This window comes from Emys orbicularis, chromosome 4, assembly GCF_028017835.1.
Source record: "Emys orbicularis isolate rEmyOrb1 chromosome 4, rEmyOrb1.hap1, whole genome shotgun sequence".
NCBI classification, from domain to species: Eukaryota; Metazoa; Chordata; order Testudines; family Emydidae; genus Emys; species Emys orbicularis.
Genome location: NC_088686.1, coordinates 117090982 through 117108135, shown reverse-complemented (window position 1 = coordinate 117108135; position 17154 = coordinate 117090982). Strand labels below are relative to the sequence as shown.

The following is a 17154-nucleotide window of genomic DNA, read 5'->3' as shown; positions in this document are numbered from 1 at the left end:
GTGTGCCTCTGAGTATACAAAAGAATGCAGTTCCTTTGTACTGTAGTATACAAATTTGCTGAATGGTACATCACATTGCCCAGTATTGTGTGATCATATAATTGAAGGCTGTATCAGAACCTATATGTGCAACATATCAGAAGCCAGGTTGCTGTGGGAATAATGGTGGCTGTAAATATATGTTCTTTATAAAAGTTTGCCTTAATATGAAAGTGCCTCTTTGAATGTATAGTTTGATTTTTGAACATTTATGAACAGCTCATTGGTAGCTGGAAGATAGCAACACCTGCAGTAACTAAGGCAGCCACCGTACACTTTTCTTTGCATCCTGCAATCATAATGGTAAAAATATTTTAGAAATAGAATGAGGCTCCTCCCACCATATTCTTCAAAACCAGTCCTAGTTGATAGCTGCCATTTCACAGCTATGAAATAAAAGCCACAACTTTCTTTCAGTAGAGTTGGAGTGAGATTTTTCCTATACCCAAACTGTGAAAACATTACCCCAAATATTCCAAGATATGACATTGTATAATGCATCTGGTATGTCTCATGCATAGTTCCATGGGAGGAGCTAATCTACACTGAGAATTAACATAACTATTGTAATATTAGTGCTAGAATTTTATATACCTATGTAATTCTATGCATCAGGAAATACCCTGGATGGAATAGTTATAAGTCAGATTGCTTAGCGGCTGTTCCTAACGGAATGATAAAAGTTTAAAATAGAAATGTTGCACACTAACCTTTATGATTTGAAATTTTATGGTTATGTTTGTATTCTAATTGGCTGAACTAGAAGGGTTTTCTAAGCCTATCAGAATTCAGCAGGTCAGGCATCATCTGCTCCTGTGCCACAATTACATGTGCCATCTTCCTGCAATAGTATCAGAGCTCTACCCACTGCTGCTCTTCCATCCTCTGACACAGCAATTCAGAGGAGAATAGCTATGACTAACATTTTGGGCAAATCAGTAAACTTTAAAAAGGGCAAATATTTATTCCATCATTATTAAAAAACAAACTGATATTTAATGCAGGAGTCAGCAGGCAGGTGTGATTCAGTCTGGGGACTCTTGCTGCTCTCATGCAGCATTCACGGAGTCCAGGCAACCCCTTGAGTGTATTACAACCATGTATTTAGGTCCAGGTCATCCACTCATGTATAGCAAGTTAGATGATATATCTCCACATTGCACGATGAGCCCGGGTAGATTTAAGGGTGATCGTGACAAGTCTGAAACCCAACTATACGTACAGACCTGGTCAGAAAAATCTTGCTTCAATAACTGAAGCTCAACTGGAGAGTTATTAGAGCAGGTGAAATTTAATATTCTGTACATGGAACAGGTCTGAAGGCATGTTTTATTACAAGTGCTGGACCCCTGTGTAGAGGTAATTAATGTATGTTGTGTCTGCCAAGTGGTGACTAGACACGAAAAAGGCTTGTTCTATTAACAGCATACTCCAGCCATTGGCTAGATGCACCATGTCTGCATATCTGTAAGGCAGTGGGTTATCATCTCACCTGCCCATGCACCAACAACACTCTCCAGTCACAGGATTCCTGCCCCTTCTTCTACAGGACTTCAGTGTTATTCAAAAACAAAACACTGTTAGGCACACCAATCCTGTCTTTTCTCCTGACCCGGGATCTACTGCAGGGGCCAATCTACTCCCTACAGGATTGCACTTCACAGAATGCCTGGGAGTCCAGACAAGTCTCTGGTTCCTTCTTCCTAGCCTGTTCCCCACAGGATTACACAGGCCATCTGCCAGAGAGTCTCATGAACTGGGCTCTGTCCTCAGCAGCAGCCTTTCTACTCCCTGCAGCTCAACTGAGCTACTTGCTGGCTCACCTAATACCAGATGATCTTCAAGTTATCACCTGATACCTAGCCTCAGCTGGGAGGCAGGCAACTGACCTCCTGTGTATCACAGGCCTAGCCCTGCAGGAAGTTATGGTCTTGCATATCTAACAGTAACATTACAGCTGGTTGCAACTGCCAATTTTTTTTTTGTAGGAAACTTAATTTTGGGAGATTTTTTTTAGACATTTCCCCTGATGAGTTTTCAATTTATTTTTTTAACAAAAAATTTGCAGTTTAAAAAAAATTGTTTGGTAAAAATATCAGGGTTTGGGTAAAAGTTTTCAAAAAGAAATCAACTTTTACCAAAATAATTTTGGTTTTTCCTTCAAAACACTGGAAAATTTTGACCAAGATGAACATTTTCTATGATGATGTTTCCTTTGGTTGAAAAGATATTTTTGGTCAAAAAGTGTTTGATGACAATATTTTGACCAGCTCTAAACACCACAAAGTAATGTTAGATCATGTGGTGGTTAGAACATGGCACATCCTCAGCCACAGGAGAAAATGCTTAGACTCAACACCCTTGACAATGGGATTCAAGTTCTGAAGAAGCCAATTTCCAGACATATTCTCCAAGCTCAGCACAGAACCTATGGCTGCCAGGAATTTAGCGAGCCTGTTCCAGCAGAGAACTGGCTGTGATTCCTCAGACTGACTGGCAGCCCTATTGGCATCTACCCAATGAGACAGGATAGCTCCTCCCCTAGTCTCTGTGGTGAATCACATCATCAAGGTTATTTCCTTTGCTATTGAACTTCATGCTGCTGGCTCATCACTGCCAGATCCAAAAACCTGTCTCCTGCATGCAAGCTTTTCAACGTGACCTGCCCTCTCAAGCCACTGAACTGTCCCTGCCTCAGCTTGTTCAGAAAACTAGGGTACCAATGGAACAAAGATAGCTACCATGAAGCAGATTGTGATGATCAGTAGCGCAAAGACGAAGTCCATATGTTTTTTTAGGAAGTCTTGGATCTCTTGGAGGCAATCCTGAAATGACAGAGATATTATATGAAAGCACAGTGGCAGCTTGGGGGAGTTCACCTCTTTTATCCCTGAAGAGGCTTCCCCATCTCTCTCTGCCTGACAGGGTTTAACATCATCATCCCTCACAGCAGAAGCAGCTTCCAAGCCCTGTCTCTTACAGACCCTGTATCATAGAGACAGCCTCTGTTTAAAAAACAGGAATCAGAGTTAGGTTTGCTTTATCCTGCTTTCCTCCTCCTCAACCAGCAGAGAGAGCGGCAGCAATAGTGCAAATCCTCCTTCTTGACTTTACCTGTCACTGTATGCAGCGTGACTTCTGGCATCCGTGCACTGCTGCAGATTGTGTTATACTTTGAGACATGGAACCTTGGCTTGGTAGTGAATGGGGTCTAGGTCTCCCTGGTTCTATTGCCATACTGTGCTCTCCATAGTCAGTTACCTACAGTATACCTGCGATTGCAGTGATATTTTTGGAATCGCACCAGGTAAAATATATTTCAAGATTTCTGTGTGTGTGTGTGTGTGTGTGTGTGTGTGTGTGTGTGTGTGTGTGTGTGTGTGTGTATATATATATAAATATAAAAATAAAGGGGGGGAAAGAAAAAGGAAGATGGAATGAAGGCATGTGAAATGCACAATAATGTTTGTTGCAGGTCTTCTGACATGCTGTGGTTTAAGTCTGCAATGCGATGCTAGTAAAGGGCTTGATCCTGCAAGATGCTGAGCACTCTGGCTGGAACTAGCAAAAGCACTTAAGCTAGTGCTTAATTTTAAGCATATGAACAGGCCCACTGAAGTCTGTGTGTGGGTGACAGACAGACTATTCATATGCTTAAGGTTAAGCACTTGCTTAAATACTTTGCTGGATCAGGCCAGAGTACTCAGATCCTTGCAGAATTGAACCCAAAGATAAAATGAGCAGCAGCTGCTAGGATACAAGATCACTTCCTCCATTCCCATAAACTCTACAGAATGCATCACTGCAGTTTATCCCCCTTGATTATCAGCAGGAGGGAATTCAAAGCATAAATAGCTATGTAAGCACCCTGCTCCTGCACCACCACACAACAGCGACATTTCTTCCCCTCACTTCTTTTCCTATAGCCATATTATCAATTGCAGCCTGTTTCGTAAGTTACACTTCAGAATTCAGTTTTCAGAAGGCAGATATATCAGAAAGGTTGCTATCCCATGATACCCCGTATCATCATTAATTTGTCCCATGTCCTCAAAATTGACCAGCAGGATAATTAAAAAGTTCTGAATTTATACACTATGTGTTAGGAAATTGCATTAATACATGATGTCTTTGCATAACCACAGCAACACAATCATTTTGTCTCCTAGGACAAATATACATATTAAGATGGCAAATTTAATTAGCACTACTGGTCAAACAGAACAAAATTACACAGTCCAGGGAAATCTACTGAGAAAAATCCAAGTTACAGTCTCATGGCAGAGATCATCTGGTATTGGTTCTGTTTATTTGCTTCCTCAAAAAAAACAGAAGAGCTTACTGAAAAGTGGTTTATGCCCTTGAATGGAAAAAAACAGGTTCCTGAGACAACAGGTGCTTTCCCCCCCACACTCAAGTTAGGTCAGTTGAGCTAGTTTAACTAGCAGCTAAAAAGCTAATGGGTCATCCTTGACATCTGACAAATGGCTCATGGATTATTCCCTTACCTCTCTGGCTGTGCCCATATGTTCTGATGGACATGTCTCATTTTCAATGCCTCCTGTTTCTCCAAAGGGTGACTGCTTTCCACAGCACAGAAACTGAAACAGAAGAAACAAAAACTACGTCACTGCCTGGGTTCCTCTTCTCTTACCAACCTTCTGTCTGGCAGACTGCTGCAGGATGAGTTGAATTCAGGGGAGATAAACATTTTTCTCCATCTTCCTTACACTGGGCCAGGATTTCATGACCCCCTGGCTGCAGAGGGCAAGTAGCATTATAAATAAATATCATTATAGCAGTTAAAAACAGGTTAAAACGTCTTAAGGCCTGATCCATACCCCCATTGAAACCTGTGGGAGTCTTTACATTGATTACCGTCGGCTTTGTATTAGGCCCTAGATTGTCCGTTCACAGAGCCATAGGTTAATCTGCCATTCCCTCTGCTGAGAAATCAGGACAGAAAATACAGAGCTAGAGGGAGGAGTCCAGAAACAAATAAGCAGTGTTGACCTTCCCCTCTAGTCCCACAGCATGACATTAGATCACTATCCGAACAGACCTTGCTGTGCAAGGGTATGGCATTTCCTTTACTCAGCTGTCTATAGAGGACTCCTGTGTTTCTCTCCACAGGAAACATTCTCTCTGCCACTGTGTTATCTCATCTTGCACACACTAAGCGAAGCAATCCCTAGGCTCAGTGCAGTCACATTAATCTACCTACTGCATCACAGAATTGGGGCGATAGCTCTCCTTTATACCTACATGCTGCACTGCAAGGTCAGGATTCCGCAGAGCTGCGCAATTTGCTTTGTCACGTTAGCAGCTTAAAATTTTGCAAAAAAAAAAAAAAAAAAAAAACAGACATTGTTTGGTCCTGATGCTTCCACAGTGGGAAATTTACCTTCAGCTGTCCATATTCTTGAAGTTGTGCCTTCAATCACATTCACATTCTGGAGCACCCACAGGCTATTGATTCTGGAATGGCAACAACAACTTTGTGGGATGGCTCCTACCTTTCAGGGATATGGGCTACTATGCAGCCACCATTAAGGAACCAGCATGGAATGGCAAAGGGACTACACGGTTTGTGGTGTGAAATGCTCTCTCAGGGAGGTGAGATTACCTCTTGGTATTTGGGTGAATGTGATGCTCAGAAACCCGGGTCTCCTCACTGAGAACTGTGTGCGTGTGTGGGGGGGTTGGGTTGCATGCATCCGAAGAAGTGGGTATTCACCCACGAAAGCTCATGCTCCTATACGTCTGTTAGTCTATAAGGTGCCACAGGACTCTTTGCTGCTTTTAATATTTGTAGTATATCATTATCTATAGTCCTATGAAACTCCTACTAATCCTTTCATCCTGCTGCTAATTCAGCCAGCCAAACCTGGCAATGCCAACCTCAGAAAAGCAATAGCAGTAGTGGCCACAGAAGAACTGAGCAGGAGCTCTGTGATCTAAGGAACAAAAAACCACTATGGTGTTTGGGAAGTCCAGACAATAGAAGAATATAGGCTTCATCCAAAGCTAACTGAAGCCAATGTAAAGACACCCTGGAGCAAGATCTCCTGAGCCTGGATACACCAAGACTGGAAGCAACTTACTGTTTCATGGATGGTAGCTAGTTCCTGCCTCCTGAAGCTGGACAAGTTCCTCCTCACTTCCTCGTACACAGAATCATACACATCCATCATGGCATCTTCTACCTACAAAAAAGGCATGTCCAGGATAGGGGTCTGACCAGACAAGTCACTCTTCATTTTGCTAGACACTGTACAAACACAGGAACTCCCCCAGGCAAAGTGGGTTAGCAAATAAAGCCAGATAGATAGAGGGCTATCTCAGGTCTATTAATGAAACTCAAATATAGACAAGAGGAATTTGAACTGCATTTCTTGTTTTACCAGGAATGGATTGTTCCTACAATTCTAGGGAGGACATTTTTTGAACACCTTCCATGGAATAGACTGCAGCTGTTTCTGGAATTAGTACTAAGATGTAACTATTCAGTATAATATATGGCACATTACCTGTTCAGTTTCCATTACAATTAATTTTAGTTACATGACTAACATGGGTATTGTACTGAATATTTAATTCCTACATTCCCTTCTATGTGACACCATTAAACCATATGAACAAAGGTCTTTTTGTTTTTAATACACCAATATTTTTATACTTGAAGTATTTAACTAGCTCAACTACAAGTCTTTTGACAAAATTATTTCCCAAAACATTTTGAAAAACATTCACAATTTGAAAGACTTTTTGACCAGCTCTAAGGTGTTTTGTTTGAGTAAAGCTGCCTAACTTACTACCATGTAATCCATGAAAAAGGATGGTCCAGTGGTTAAGTCACTTCCCTTCTTTACTCTGACACAGACTTGTTGTCAAGTATCAGAGGGGTAGCCGTGTTAGTCTGAATCTGTAAAAAGCAACAGAGGGTCCTGTGGCACCTTTAAGACAGACTTGTTGTGTGACCTTGGACAAGTCACTTAGGGCTAAAGCCACACAGGAATGCAATGCCTAACTCCTAGGTACCCTGCCATCCAGTGGAATTCATAGCCGCTAATTGCCTTCTGCAGCATGAGGATAAAAGCACTTCCCCAACTCACAGGGGTGTTTTGAGGATAAACACATTAATGATGGTGAGATACTAAAATATTCTGATAATGGGTGCCATATAAGTACCTTAGGTAGATAGTTACGCCAGTATAACACAAAAGTAACTCCATTCTAAATCAATGGACTTTCATTGGTGTAAAACTAGAGTAATGCAGTGGTGAATCAGGCCCTACATATTCACTGAAAATATGAAATCTCATAGCTTCAGAAATCTCAACCAACCTTTGTTCAGCTTTCAAAAGAAAAAAAACATCTCAATTGCCCTTGGTTCTAGCAGGGAGCTGGTAAAATTCTATTTCTTTCTTTCATTTTCTCTTTTTCTTCCAATATTGATCTGAATGGGTCTGAGACCAAAGCTTAGCACTTAGAACAGAAAATTAATCAGTAAGACAGAGAGCAAGGGGAAGGAGAGGGAACAAGTGCAGTTGGAGCAAACCCATCTCTCAGCAAGGTTTTGCATCAAGTCTTAAGGGTTCTGCTTAGAAACTTACTTAGAAAAAGACAGCATGTATTATTCTTTGCAGCTCCGAGATGAAACAGGGATCGTTAGAAAGCGTTAGCCAGCCAACTGCAAAGTCTCTGCCAGGGGCTTATAACTAAGGAGGAGGTAGGAGAAGCAAAGATGACTTAGTTTTGGCCCGAATTCACAGCAAGTATGGATTTCAGGCTTTAGGCAATGTATCAAAATATTTCTCCAAAAGTATCAAACAGGGAATAGATATGAAGGAAGTTTGAGACATCTTTTTATTTTTACGGGGCCTTTTAAAGAGATTTGTAGCAATGGCTTCATAGACCTTTGAAAGCAAGAAGTGGTAGAATGAGAGAATTTCATGTGAGCACCGCCACAGAATTCAGGGAGTTGCAGAGGGAATAGCTGGCAATTTGCAGTCCAGTTGGTTGATCATTGGTTCTAATCCACAGAATACCTCTAATCTCCTTGGGGTGATGGGGCTTTGCTGTTACACACAACATAATCAATTAACATAACAGGTGTGATTAGAGAGAGACCCAGCAATGCACTAATAAAGGTTCTGATGAAGATACAAAACTGCCAAATGCAGTAAAACAAGCTGCTCCCAGGAAATTAAAAATTGCCACCTGCACCATGTGACACAAATTCTGTCTGCCTGTCAAAGACAGAAAAGTAGAGGGAGGTTGGTCATTTTGTGACTTTGGTATTACTACTTTACAGTACCACCACAGTCCTGTTCTTCCTAAGTAAACTATATATTAGTCCCAGATATGCTACTGGGGAAAGACTAGATTTCAAACAGTGAGCGCAAAGGAAGAGATGACCCATTGGCAGCCTGACATGAGACTGTAATTAGTGGCTATATAGACTATCCTTTACCTGGCCTGCCCTCTAATACTGACTTCTAGAGCTAGTCCAAACATTTTGTCTACTTTTCCCAAATTTAGTGGCCTTTCAACAAAACAAATCCTCGTGAAAAGGTTCCTATTTTGTTGAAAATCAGACATTTTAAAACAAAAATCCGGGGGGGGGGGAAACCAACAACTTTCCTGACCCATTAATGTCTTACACTTCTGGAAAAGCCAAAGAAGTGAATGAGAGGAGAAGGAAGAGCCATATAAGCCAATTGGTTCTCATGCCATGAAGCATGTTAACTTTTTCTGAACTTTCCCAACCCAAGTGTTAGACACAGATATAGAACTGTGTCTGGGACTAAGATGACCTCTATGGACTATATTTTTGGGACAGAAAATGTATTTAACTATATTTGCATAGTCTTGTGTAGGTTTATGGTGCTGTATATGTAATTTGTATTCTATACAATAATCATATTATTTAATATTTATTTATAGTTTAGTAAGGTAAGTATTTAACAACAGAACATGATTTTTTTTTTTTTTTTTTTTTTTTAAAGGAGCCTCAAGTGAGACTTCCAAGAGTGGGATTTTCAAAAGGACCTAAATGACTTAAGCACTCAACACCCACCGAAAGTCAACTTTAGGTTTCTATATTTTGAAAATCTTGGATTAAGGGTCCTGCAAAGATCGTCTCTGCGTTTCTGACTAGGGAACTTCTGAAAAATTCAGAAGTGTTAATATTAAGATCTAGTAAATATTTGGAGAAGATACTTCGGGAAGTTTAGTTAGTTCTGAGGTTTCCAGTTTGGGTGGATGTAGTCAATCATTGCCTCATCCAAAACCCATTAAAGTCAATGGAAAAAAACCTCTTAAATTATTTTTGGATCAGGTTCTAAAGCTGCTAGTTGTTTACCTTAGTGATGTGTCAGTGTATCCTGAACCATCAGTGAGACGAGAAAGCATCAACTGATGCTTAGATTGCACGGATCATTAAAGAACTCCCCAAACCTCTGCACACCTCTGGTGACAATGGAACAATCTGTGACCAGACCATAGTTATTTTCCAAAAGAGTGACATTATGCAGGCAGCTCAACAGTTGCATTGGCTGAACATTCATACACATTCTGTACCGGTGATGAACTTTACCCTTAGAGTCCTTTTCAGAATGTCATGCACTCATGCCGCATGAGAACAATCCTAGCATAGAATAAGTGCAGCAATCTAGATATTCACAGCTGTTTGTTGCTGAACACATTGTACAGCTGCTGCCATGTTGGCTGGTACATGATGGTCACAGCTGCATAGAGAGCAGATTCATTCCTCCTCTAAAGCACCATGTCATGGTGTGTATCGGAGGCACTATATAAACACCAACAAAAAGGAGCTATGTTAGGGTAGGAGACTGTTTAGTTACAGACTACACCATTACTGGACCTGGGGAAATGAATCACTTGACTCTTTAGCTGGAAAATTTGTTTGCAATTGGTTGTGTAGTTGAGCTTTGAAAAATATTAGTCCTGCGTTGCTGTTCCTATCCAGCTCAAAATGGGGTGCAAACTCTTAGATGTGAAACTTCTTCACTTCTTCTAAGGAAGATATAGTGCAAGAACAAAAATAAAAAATAAAATAAAATGCAACTCAAAGAAAATGTGAGATTGAGACACCCACATTGAAATTCTGTACCCACTGATGTCAATGAGAGTTTTACTGATGTAAATGGAGCCAGAGTTTCACCCCTGGATTTTTCTCAAGCAAGGGGCAATGGATGCTGCTGAACTAGTCTGCTTAATTTCCATTATACTGTTCTCTCTTGATCCCTGGATTCATGGTAGTGGCACAGTTGCAATGAAGGGCAGTAATTAGTCCATTACATTACCTCAAACTTAATGATTAGCCTCCTTGGGTTTCCCACTCCAAGTGCTGAGAAGTCAAGGCAGTGACTCACAGCTCAGCAAACAGGATGCCTTTTAATGTCCTGTTTGAGTGGTTATGTTCATATTGTTAGTAATGTGCTTTAAGAAAACCACAGATGTGCTAAGCACCTTGACACAGACTGGAGCTACCACAAAATGGATTGAGCAATTTGGACAAGAGGTCCCTGGGATGGATTTGTATCAGCCTTTATTCTAAAGGCTTCAAAAAGCACACACATCAGCATAAGTGGGGTCAGGTCACTTTCTAGATTGCTCACTGCAAAGAGGTTCATGTTATTGAGACTTTCTGCACAGTCAGACTGTTCTGTAAACATGGCAAACCAAGCATGTGCTATTGTTGGAGCAGTATTTCTGAAAGAAGCTCTGATTCAGATTGAGACTGTCCCTCCTGATCACTGCTGATGAAATAGGTTTAGACTAAAGAAAATCTCCAGTTCGAATGCTTTGGAGTGTAACAGTTTTATTAAGTTCTCCAAGCACCCTGAAGTACACAGTTTCAGTTCTAAGCTGGAGCCAGAGAAACTACTTGTTTCCAGTTGTATTCCTGGATGAAACACCTCTAATTAGAGCCTGCTTAGACATGTCAGCAGATTGGGAGACTACTACAAAGTGAGGTGCAGTCAACTACATCAACGTTATTTGCGCAGTGTTCCTCACACAAACTGGAATTTTGTTTATTCTAAATGGGATCAAGATTGGAAGCTTGCCACTCTCCCAGATTCCCTCCCATCCCTGTGGCCCCCAGGCCTGGTCAGGCTGTCCCAGTGAGCAATATGTTTAAATACAACTGGGCTTTTACCCTGCCTAGAAATTTTAGAGTTCAAGTTCTTTGTCTCACCTAGCGACTAAATCACATCCTTATCTATTACCTTCTCTAAGTCAGAAATTGCACCTTCCCAGTGTTAAGTTAGTTATAAAGGAGAATTTTATCTTTAGGTACATTTGGAATATATGTATTAGACAACACTGTCTACCTTCTTGGTTTACCCACCCGTCATGCCAAAGATTGTCAAGGGAAACTGCCTCTGAACATCAGTGTTTAGGCAACCTAAGCAAGTCAACTGAAGGCTTATTGGAAAGTTAATGTGTTTAGAATAGGACCAAGAATGGTTGTAGCCATAAATTTAGCTAAAGCATTCAGCAAAGATTGTTTAGTAAATAACCTGTTAGCAAACCTAGAATTTGAGGACAGTTACAGGAATAACCATTTTATTGAAAAAGATGATTTTGCACTTATTTCTCTTTCATCTGAAAAGTCCTGCTAAGGCAGAGTTATGGAAGCATTCTGCTACAAAGTGGTTACCTTTTGGGGGGTCTTTGATATGCCACAACTGAGATCATTCATAGTGGCCTCAACAGAAATGCGCATTCCAAGCTCATAGTTGTCTTTAGCACTGTTTTTTTAACCTGTACGTGTATCTGTTTTACTGCATTTTCAAGTCATAAACGGATAACAACTCTATTCCTTCATAAGCTGAGTAAGTGAATCATTTACAGATTCATTTGACTCAATCTTTTATTTCTTTATATTTTTTAAGGTGTAAAGCCATGTGTGTTCATGACACTTTGGAATCCTGGAAACATTAAAAAAAAAAAAAAAAAAAAAAAAGCAAATTCCCTGCTCTGTGGCACTTACGATCTAATTACAGTAGATTGAAAACATAACAGAACCTGGTGGGAAGGATGGTAGAGAACTTAAACAGGAGTTAGTGAAGACAGAATGAAACAATGGGAGCACTGTAGTCCTGCACTGATTCTCTTTCGCACTGATAAACCCAGATAGCCAGAAATGACAGAAATTACTATTGTCATGCATGATAGGCCACGATGAGAATCAAGGATAATGGATCTTGATCATTCAAGCAGAACCCTAATTAATAGCGAGGCCATCTGATTGAAAGACCACCAATGTTTCTGACCGTGCTTAAAAGAAGAAAGTAGACAAAGACCCTTTTGCGATTTCCAGAACTCTGGGGTTACCTGAGGCCCACACAAGAATCATAGCTTCAAGCTCATTGGAAAGTCCCTGCTCCACTCTGTGAGCAGACTTGTTTATAAATTACAGCAGCAGTACAGTTAAACACAAGTTTCCTTGTTTATGCACTGCAGAGAACAAGCCAGAATCTCATTTAACTGGCCAGCAAAGAATTACCCCAGTGGAAGGGGACTTCTCTCTGGCATGAATAGAGCTGGCTCCTCCACCCCTCCAGAGGATATGTCAGAGCACAGCAGTGGGGCCAGGGGTCTGGCAGAGTTCAATTACACTATGCCAGTCCTCAGCTGCAGTAAGTTAAAGCAGCCTGGGGATCAGGGAGCCTTAATTGATCGACCCCAGCCAAAATCTGCTGAGGAAGCTCTCTCTTTGGAAGGTTTTATGTGTATTCAGTGCTAGGTTTTTGTACACAGGATCACTAGTGTACTTCATTTTCAACTGTATGGAAGCACAATAGGAATTCTTTATGCATGGGGTCTTGAGAATTACCACATTGTTAATCTATGTATATATCTAGGCATCTAGATTAGGCTATCAGTATTGAAAATGTTGGTTGAAGGGCTTGATCCTGCTCCCATTCAAGTCAATGGAAAAAAACTCCCATTGTCCTGAGTGGACAGGGCATTAGGAGTCCGCCAGTGGAGGACTGTAGAAAAGAAATAAGGGTGCTCTATTTAAGGAATAGTTCTCCTTTTTCCAGGCTCTTGTGCACACATGTATAGCAGGCAAGAAAAGATCCTCCAAAAGCTGGGGCTGGGAGGTGAGAAGAAAGCAGGGAAGGCAGGGAACGGGGAGCACAAAGCGAGGTGAGACAAGAAGCAGGGACCGGGAAGGCAGAATGGTGCGGGAGAGAAAGGTAGGAATAAGAGACAGTGAGATGGAAGTGGACAATAAGAGGAGTTGCTAGGGCAGAAGCAAGGAATTGGAAAGCGCAGCTGAGGGAGGAGGAAAAGGACTGATCTAAAAGCCTGATTCAAAGCCCATTGAAGTCACTGGAATGACTCCTACTGACTTCAGTGGGCCATAGATCAGGCTCCTGGTTGCTTTTAAAGAGCTCACTCCTCTCCCATTGGTGTGAACAGGTTCTTGTTTTAGAGTTTTGAATGTCTTGGTGCAGTTTTCTATTCTATTAATAGCCTGTCAATTCCTCCCTTTAGTTCTCCTCAACGGCAGTCAATAGCAGCAGCAGCAATCTGGTCAGCACCACAATCCAAAATGGGCTTTAAGGCCCCGTGTGAGAGGCTGCAGAAGTCAGTAAGGTGTCATTTTACACAGGTTGCCCTGCAGTCACTGGAGCCAGCTGATAGGAAGACGAGGGGATCCACTGGTTCCATTATCAAAAACAAATGAAAAACAATAATTAAAAAAACCCACCTGTTGGCACATACCACCACTAATGGGACCACAAAGGGGAACAAGCGAAATGGTGTTCAATCTCCACCAATTGTTTTGGGACGGTCACAGAGGCATCGCATTAATGAAGGCCCTCAGCTCACCATCTCTTACTCCTACCTTTCTCTCTTGTAACTATACACTGCTTTTTCCAAGAGGTTCCTGCACAAAATTATTAAACCTTCTGCAGGAAAATCAGCAGCAGCCAATTTAACTGTTCACCTTTTTGCCCTCCATGCCATTTCTGTTGTAGTCTCCCCACATCCCCTCCTTCCAAAAAAAACGCACACTGCTCCACTGGAACAACCTAGCTGTCCTAAGTGCGTAAGCAGACGCCAACCTCCATGATACAGTTACCTGCATCACTTTCCAGCTGAGATACAGCTCCATTTTCTGCATGGTGCTCTTCAAGAACACTACTTGGAATTAAACATGTAGCAAATCACACACGGCTTCTACTCTCTCATACTCCTCTGCCTTCCACTGAGGGAAGAGAGACTTTGCATAGCACAAGGTTTTTAACAGTTATTGAACATATCCCATCCCCATCTTTTATGCCTACTAGATGGCAGTGACATAACCATGGATGTGGCTAAAATATACAGTACTAGGCAGCAGGGAGATGAAAGGTGCATTATATTTCAGGCCCAAATCTTGTAATGCTTATCATGCAGGACGATCCCAGAACCCTACCCAAAGTCCCAGTGGCTTCTGTGGAGCTCTTTGTGTGTCTGTCCATGTGGAATAGTTTGCAGATCAGGACTTTAGGTGGTAAACTCTTCAGGGAAGGGACCTGACTTTGAGAAACAACCAGCATGCCTCTGGGTGCTAAGTTAAAAAAAAAATAAATAAAAAAAAATAAAAGCACATCTCAAATGAATGAGAGGTTCCATCCAAGGAACAGCTGCGATGCTGGTCAAGGCTAATCAACTGGATTCCAAGTCACAGAAATTTAGGGGTTGCCAGATTGGACCAGTGGTCTATCTAGTCAAGTATCATGTCTCCTACGGTGGCCAATGCCAGATGCTTTAGAGGAAGGGGCAAGAAACTGAAGTGGCAATTATGGAATAACTTGCTCACAGGCAAAATTTCTTCCTAACCCGCTCAGGATTTAGGATGTGCCCTGAAGGATATGATCTCTGCCAAACATTAAAAAAATATCCTAACATATTTAACTGTGAAGTCACCTTTATAGCTGACCTAAAGGAACCCTACTTGGCTTTATAATGGCCTCTGCTGACACTCTTCTGGCTGGGAATGAGAAGCTGCTGTGATGGGGACAGGGACGAAGCATGAAGTGCTCTATCAGTCACTGGCCAGCAGAACATTTTGGCTGACATAAATCAGAGCAGCCCTGCAGCTTCTCTAATTTAAGTTAGGGGCTGATTTGGACAACTAGCTGTGCCAGACATAATGGTGGCACAGATGAGGATTGAGACCAAATTATTTAGCACGGTGATTGAGTATATAACTAGGAGTAAGGGGTGAAATTAAACAAAAGATAATTTAGGCTAAATATCAGTAAAAACCTTCCTGAGTGTTGAATATTTTCCAATGGCAAGTAGTGGGAGCTTTATCACTTACAGCATTTCAAATCTGACTGGAGAAATCATTATTTTATCTCTATAAAGAGAATAATCCAGAATTCTTGGGGTTTACATGACCCATTAAGTCTCTATTTCCAGTATCTTGATTTTATGAACCCTGAACTCCTAAACTCAAACTGACTCTGATGTTGGGTCCTGACTCTCAAGTCCCAGAATCAACCCTAACATCGGAACTCCAAGACTTCAGGCTAAAGTCAACACTCTCTGACATCCCGCCCAATCCTACAACTCTGTACTCTGGCCACCAGACCCATCGAGTCCTGTAGCTTGGACCTGTGACCTCTCAACCTTGAATCATGAACCTTCTATAATGTTGTCCCTGAATTCTTTCCAACCCTTAAGGCTACCTCACTCAATACTTCATCCCTGCGACTTGTTATCTCTGACAAAAGCCAGATAAAAATCTTTGTTTCACAGAGCCAAGAACCATGAACCATCACCCATGGATCCTGAACTGCTAACCTCTGAAGTCCTACACTTCAAAGACTTTCAAGTACTTTTTCCACAAAAATCCTTAGACCCGCCTGTAAAGTGGCAATGTAGCAGTAAAAGAAACAGTATAGGCCTCTCTTCTTTTAAAACAAGTCTTTCCTGGAGCCTAACTGGTTGAAACAAGAGAAAAATCCTCTTTTCAGACATGAATAAGTCTCTTTACAGGGATCATCACTTTAAGAAGTGGATGGGTTGTTGGATACCAAAAGTTCCATTGAAGCCAAAAATAAAGTTGAAACAGAAGGAAAAACGTTTGAAGATTGAGTAGTGGAAGAATGTGCTTCAGCCACAAGCTTCAGACGCAGCTTAAGCTGTTCAAAAAACTGGTAAATAAAAAAATAAATAAATGAACACACACGTTTTTGAATATTTAATCAACATTCTGATTTAAAAAAAAAAAAAAAAAATCCCCAAGATTTCAATGAATATTTTCAACAACAAAAAATTTACAAAAATCTCACCAGTTATAGAGCTGGTTGAATCAAAATCCAGCAACATTTTTACAAAAATAAAATTCTGAAATTTTTCAAAAATTTCAGTGAAATTCTCTGAAAAACATTCAGCCCACATTTGAAATAGTTGAGAAAGAGGTAATGCCCCAAAATATTTGAATGCAAAAATCCAGTCTAGTGACACAGAAGATATGGATGATGCCCAGGAATGCAGCAGAGACAGGCACTATCCTTCTCAAAAATATAGTATTGTATTCTACACTCTGACAGGGGAGATTCAACCTTCATAGTAGCTGGACCAAGAGTATAAAATCCCTGCCAGAAGGAATCAGAGCAAACCCAAATCTTGCTACATTCAAAGCTAAATGTAAAACCCACATCTTGATGAACATAAGGGAACATGCTTAACTTTGAGAATATGCTTAAGTGCTGTCCTGAATGAGACCGTTTTCCTGATAGAATCATAGAATATCAGGGTTAGAAGGGACCTCAGGAGGTCATCTAGTCCAACCCCCTGCTCAAAGCAGGACCAATCCCCAGACAGATTTTTTACCCCAGTTCCCTCAATGGCCCCCCTCAAGGATTGAACTCACAACCCTGGGTTTAGCAGGCCAATGCTCAAACCACTGAGCTATCCCTCCAGATGCTGGCACAGTGGAGGGAGGCAGGTGAGGTGGTTTGGGGGCCGGGGGGTGCAGAGAGAGAATGCTGCCTTCCCTACCATCAGGTCTCCTGTGGTGAGAGAGAGGCGGTAACAGACAGAAAAAACATAGGCCCCCTTCTCCCAGCA

The 17154-nt window shown here is 41.4% G+C and overlaps 1 protein-coding gene across 2 annotated transcripts in view; it reads right to left on the bottom strand.

Moving 5' to 3' along the window:
* Positions 1-17154, bottom strand: part of TSPAN32 (tetraspanin 32) — a 53727-nt gene that overhangs the window by 1545 nt on the left and 35028 nt on the right. The window contains exons 5-7 of one of the 2 annotated variants that reach the window (XM_065402754.1): positions 6144-6245; positions 4548-4640; positions 2781-2864 (exon numbers count right to left, since the gene is read on the bottom strand). In XM_065402754.1, coding sequence (XP_065258826.1) covers positions 2781-2864; positions 4548-4640; positions 6144-6245 — 279 coding nt within the window. The remainder of the gene's footprint in view (positions 1-2780; positions 2865-4547; positions 4641-6143; positions 6246-17154) is intronic. The other variant, XM_065402755.1, reaches the window with a different exon arrangement.